The sequence below is a fragment of the Chiloscyllium plagiosum genome, chromosome 37, assembly GCF_004010195.1.
Source record: "Chiloscyllium plagiosum isolate BGI_BamShark_2017 chromosome 37, ASM401019v2, whole genome shotgun sequence".
Classification (NCBI taxonomy): domain Eukaryota; kingdom Metazoa; phylum Chordata; class Chondrichthyes; order Orectolobiformes; family Hemiscylliidae; genus Chiloscyllium; species Chiloscyllium plagiosum.
This window is the reverse complement of record NC_057746.1, coordinates 34,789,055-34,795,346: the sequence shown is the minus strand read 5'-3', so window position 1 is coordinate 34,795,346 and position 6,292 is coordinate 34,789,055. Positions and strand designations below refer to the sequence as shown.

General features: G+C 42.1%; 1 protein-coding gene across 1 annotated transcript in view; it reads left to right on the top strand.

Moving 5' to 3' along the window:
- Window positions 1-723: 723 nt before the first annotated feature.
- The window catches only part of LOC122541573 (phosphatidylserine lipase ABHD16A-like), a 39,581-nt gene continuing 34,012 nt past the window's right edge, over window positions 724-6,292 (top strand). The window contains exon 1 of the mRNA XM_043678405.1: window positions 724-876. Within this exon, the coding sequence (XP_043534340.1) occupies window positions 724-876 (153 nt within the window). The remainder of the gene's footprint in view (window positions 877-6,292) is intronic.

The following is a 6,292-nucleotide window of genomic DNA, read 5'->3' as shown; positions in this document are numbered from 1 at the left end:
CACAGGTGGATAAGGTGATCCATAAGATGCGTGGAAAGCTGGTCTTCATCAGTCAGGACATGGAGTATAAAAATTGGCAAGTCACGTTGCAGCTGTTCGGAGGGCTTTAGTCAGGCCACCTTTGGGAACATTGTGTACAGTTCTGGTTGCCACACTACCAGAAGGATGTGGAGGCTTTGGAACATGTATGGAAACAGTTTGCCAGGATGTTGCCTGGTTTGAGGGGATTAGCTATGAGAAGAGATTGGGCAAACTTGGTTTGTATTCACTTGAATGTCGAAGGGTGAGGGGCAGTCTGATAGAAGTTTCCAAAATTATGAGAGACATGGGTAAGAATGGATAGTTGGGGTCTTTTTCCCAGGATAGAATGATAGAATGGATAGTTGGGTCTTTTAGAAATGACAATGGGTAGGGGTCATAGGTTTAAGGTGAGAGGGGGTAAGTCTGAAGGAGATGTGGGAGGTGAGGGTTTTTTACACAGAGGGTGGTAGGTGACTGGAATGTGCTACCAGAGGAGGTGGTGGAGGGGCTGATACAATAGCAACATTTAAACGGCATTTGGACAGATACATGACTAGGCAGGGAATAGAGGGTGGGTCATAGGGCCTGTTCCTGTGCTGTACTGCGCTTTATTGTTGTTTATAATTTGCTTGAAGTAAATGAGAGAATTAAACAGCCAAGTGCAGCAATATTACAGCAATTTTAGTTCCCATTTTAGTTTGGATGACGCTTACTCAGAATGCTGAGTATTCAGTGCAAAATGGAAACAACAGGAAAAAATCTAACCTTGCAAATTGTTGCCAATCAATGTACTCTCAGTCATCAGCAAGTGAGGACAGTAACCTGCTGATTGATACTCAGTTCAGCTTCCAACAGGTAACCTCTGCTGCAGTTTAGTTTGGTTCAATTGTGGAACGAATAGCTGAACTCCAGAGGTGCTCAGTTCAGCATCAGAAGAAAGTGAGGGCTGCAGGTGCTGGAGAGTCAGAGTCGAAAGTATGGTGCTGGAAAAGCGTAGCAGGTCAGGCAGCATCCAAGGAGCATAAGAGTCAACGTTTCAGGCATAAGCCCTTCATCATTCCTGACACAGGGCTCATGCCCAAAACCTCAACATTCCTGCACCTCGGTTGCTGCCTGACCTGCTGTGCTTTTCCAGCGCCACACTTTTCAACTCAGTTAGTCATCGGCCAGTCTGAGTAAAATTGGAGGGATCAGAGGACAATTCTGTGCTGATTGAAGTCGTGACGAGTGAAGAAAGATGGTTGTGGTTGTTGGCAGCCAATCATGGTATTCCTCGGGTCCCAACTATTTACAATCTAAATTAATGATTTTGATGTGGAGATAGAAATTACTGTAGCTAAGTTTGCAGATAAAATACAGTAGGTGGGAAAGTAAGTTGCAGTGAAGAAATAAGAAATCATATATTAGCTGAATGGGCTAAAATTGAGCAGATGGAGTTTAACCTGGTTAAGTATGAGATTATCTATTTTAGTCAGAAGAGCAGGAAAGTAACTTATTCTCCAAATGGAAAGAACTTTCAGAGTGCTTCGGTGTAGAGGAATCTAGGTATCCTTGTATATGAATCACAGAAAACTAGTCTGCTCACTGATAATTGCACTATGTTCAGGACATCTCATTAAAAAAAAACCCAAAGAAGACTGGGCCCTGGGGCCTTTGCCAATGATCATCATTCAGAATAACAAAAAGAGATCATCTAGTCATTATCATATTGTCGTTTGTTGGATCTTGCTGTGTTGCAAGTCGGCAGTCATGTTTTCAATATTTCAGCAGTGCTTGGGAAATAGCTGTAGGCCATGGAATGTGCTGTGTAGATGCAAAGGGCTTTCTGAGAATGTTTTTGTCTCAGTCAGTTGCAAGGTAGTGTTCCCATCCACTCCATGATGACTTTGAATGATGAATATAATGTGGATAATTTCAACTTTTTACTTATCCACAGGAAAAACTTTTATTGCAAGCCGTGGATGCATTTCACAAGATCAATGCCAGAAAACCAATATTGGGGAGTTTGCTGGAATAAGAGTTTCCTTGAAAACATTGTGTTGTGACAAACAGTTATGTAATAGAAGCATGGAGCTGAGAAGCTCACTGACAATGGGCTCTGTGTTGGTGTTTGGATGGTTAATATGTTTTCTGTAGATGCGGTGCCTTGTGTATAGTTATTTTGGAGATTGCCCATTAGCAAGCACTGTGAAAGTTAAAATGTATCCATGAAGAAACTCAGCAAAAAAAAATCAAGTACCATAACATAATGAGGGACAGCCTACCACGGGGTCCCTTCGGTATTTGTTGTATTCCCGTTGACATGGACAGCTAGCTCATCCAATTTTAAAAATAAATCACAGAGCACCTTGAAATTTCACAAGTTTTAGGTGCAGCTGTGATACCCTGAATGCATAAAAAAATTCTTAAAAGCACTTTAGTGTACATTATATGTGCTTTTTACTCATCATAACTCTACATAGTGTCTTACTTTAAAACTCCCGAGTGGTATGACCAATAATTAAAACCCCTCCTCAAACTTTTACTAGTTAGTGTTCAATGATTAGCAGTTCTGCTTGCTCTATAAAGCATATCTCATTCTCAGAAGCACTCAGAGTGTAGTGACAAATGTGAGTTTCGCCAGTAAACAGAAAGTGTAAAAGAAGTGTTTCTCAACTTTAAAGAGAAATGCTCTCCTGGCCTCCAATTTCTGGGGACAGAAATTCTCCTTAAATGCTAGTTGTGTGGCACTCTGGTTCCTATGATCATGTGAAATTCCTTTGTGGACCATCTTTTGCAAACTTGTTTCTATGCCATCTTTAAAATAGCATGCAGTGAAAATTTAATTCTGAAGTGAAGTAGTCCCTAGTTGAATAGAGACCAACAGATTTTTCTCAGACTCAGAACAAATCACCATAAGTAAGAGTATAAAGCAATTACGCAGTTCCCTGTCTCCAGCTAGTGGATTTCCAGGATTCCTGATGGAGGAGAATTTAGACCTGATGGAGACTGCCTCTTTTTCCCATTCATTATTATAAGTTTTACAGAGGCATCTATGAGTACAAGAACAAGGAAACAGCCCAGGAAGCTACTCACTAGTATTTGCTTAAACTTTGGTCCTTTCTGATGACAAGGAATTTTAATTAAGTATTTTTTACAAAGTGGAGTTGGTATGCAGCTCTCCAGCTAAGGGCCAGATATTTGAGTTTAACTTTATAAGGCCTTGAGATACTTCAGTAGGAGATGAAACACCCCTAACTGGATAATTTAGCTCTGCTTGCAATTTGCTGTTTCTTATCTTCATGAAGGTATGGTAAGCTGCATGCTTAACTCTTTCACTCAGTTCACTCAAACTGCTTGTTATATAGAAAGTTAAACGTTCCACAACACCAGGTTATAGTCCGACAGGTTTATGTGCAAGCACTAGCTTTCAGAGCACTGCCCCCTCATCAGGTAGCTAGTGGAGCAGGATCATAAGACAGAATTTATAGCAAAAGATCACAGTGTCATGAAATTTAAACAATGTTCAATATTTCATTTTAATCACATGACATTATGATCTTCTGCAATAAATTCTGTATCTTATGATTCTGCCCCAATAGTTACCTGATGAAAGGGCAGCGCTCTGAAAGCTAGTGCTTCCAAATAAAGCTGTTGGACTATAACCTGGTGTTGTGGGATTTTTAACCGTCCAACACCAGGTCCTCCACGTCACGTTATATAGAAACAACTGGTAGAGTTGAGGCAGGTACAGCCAGATGGTACCATTTGAAAATGTCTTCCTGTGATTTCTACTAATTGTACATAAAACTCCTTCATTTAAAGAGTAACAACTCTTTGTAGTGGTTGAGTATTAGGACATTTCAGGAACACAGTTCAAAGTTAAGGACAGCTTGGTTTGAAGATCTTGAGTACCAAGGAACATGATGGGCAGGTCCATCCACAGTCTGCTATGGTCTGGATTCTGTCCATCAGGTAGCAGGTTGCTGAGTCTTCCATTCAGAGCCAGCTGTATTCTCCTTCCAAACATTCCCACCTTTTCCAGAGGCAAACAGCAATCAGTCATTGCCTCGCTAACATTGGTAGCTGCCTGTTAATTGCCCATGTGCTTTCTAGGTGTAACACAACACTGTTTTAACTTGCCTTGCTACTACTAGGTTGGCACCTCTTACATACCCTTTCATGCAACCCATCACCCAAAGTATGGGAGCTACATGAGACTCACTTGATAATTCAATAATTTTGTGTTTCTGTCCCTATTTATCAGTGTAAAACAAGATCTGTAGACTCACAGAGAATACCCTTTCCTGATGAAGACACTCAGAATTTTACAGTCAAATTCAGTTTGAAGACCTCACAATATTATTTAGGATTGTCGAAACATTAGCAAACACACTTTTCCCTCATCTGGAGAAAAAATTCTTTTTCCTGTCATATTTTCTAGTTGAAACTTAACTTTTTTGATGGAAAATTGTTCTATTAAACTAGAGAAGGTGTTTTAGTTTGACTTGTCTTATTGATATTCCTTTGTGTCACTCTCCAGTTGACAGTATATGTATGTTGTTATGACTGTGATGGAAGAATGGGCTGATAATTAAACCTTGCTATTCCACTTGGCACAGTGTTAGTGTCAATCTGTTACCAAAATGGTCACTCCTAGTCTTTTGTGTTCCTGTCTAGAATACAAGAAATGCCCACCCAGGCCTCTTTAATAAACTCTAAATAACTTGTTTACTATAAACAAAAAAAAAGTCCTGAAGAAAGTGGCAGCTACTAATTAAAACCTAAAATCTAATCCAGAGCTAAGACTGTGTCTCCCCAATCTCACTGTCAGCCACACTCACATGATAAGCAAACAAGTTTCTGCAGAGATAATGGGCTTTTTAAAAAAAGGCAAACAGGAAAAGCCAGTCCCTGCGGGCCAAGGATTTGAAAACAAAGAATAGATTCATAGAGTCATACAGCGCAGAAATAGACTCTTCAGCCCAACCAGTCGATGCCGACCATAATCCCAAATTAAACCAGTTCCACCTGCCTGCTCCTGGCCCATATCCCTCCAAACCTTTCCTATCCATGTCCTTATCCAAATATCTTTACACATTGTAACTGTGTTCACATCCACCACTTCCTCTGGAAGTTCATTCCACAAACGAACCACACTCTGTAAAAAAAATTTGCCCCTCATGTCTTTTTAAATCTTTCTCCTCTCACTTTAAAAAAATACCCCCGAGTTTTGAAAACCCCATCCCAGGGAAATGACACCTGTCATTCAGGTTATCTATAGTAGGGAGTGGGAAGGTGAATTGAAATGGGCGGTGACTGGGAGGGCCGGTCGGTCCCTGCAGGTCCAGCTAGATGCTCGGTGAACCGTTCCCTAAGTTTATGTTCAGTCTCCCTGATGTGGAGCAGACCACATCGGGAGCAGCTGATGCAGTAAACTAGGTTGGAGGAGAGGCAGGTGAACCTCTGTCTCACCTGGAATGAGTGTTTGGGGCCCAGGATGGAGGTGAGGGGAGGGGGGGGGATGTGAGTGTACTGGCAGGTTTTGAATCTTTTCCGGTTGCAGGGGAAGATACCTGGGGGTTCGATGGCATGAACCAAGGACTATCGGAGGGAACAGTCCTTGCAGAAGGCGGAGAGGGGTGGGAAGGGAAAGATGTGCTTGGTGGTGGGGTCTAGTTGGAGTTGGCAGAGGTGTTTGAGGATGATGTGTTGGATGCGGAGACTGGTGGGGTGGTAGATGAGGACAAGGGGAACTCTGTTTTTATTGCGTTGGGGGGGAGGTTTAGAGCAGTGGAATGGGGAATGGTAGTGGTGCGGTGGAGAGCTATCTGGATGACAGAGAGAGGAAAAGCACGTTCTTCAAAATAGGTGGGCATCTGGGATGCTCGCGAGTGGAATGTCTCCTCATCCGAGCAGAGGCGGAGGGATTGGGAGAACGAGATGGAGTTCTTAATTAGTTTATCTATACCCCTCATGATTTTGTAAACCCCTATACAGTCAACCCTCAACCTCCTACACTTCAGTCGAAAAAGTCCCAACCTATCCAGCCTCGCCTATATTTCCTGAATCCTCTCCAGCTTAATAATATCCTTTCTGTAGCAGGGAGACCAGAACTGGACACAGTGTTCCAGAAGAGGCCTGACTAATGTCACGTACAGCCTCATCATGGCATCTTAACTCCTGTATTTAAAGGTCTGAGCAATGAAGGCTAGCATGCTAAACATCTTCTTCACCACTAGTTAGATTGAGATGACTTCTTCCATCCTGTTTTCCTGTGGGAAGGAAATGG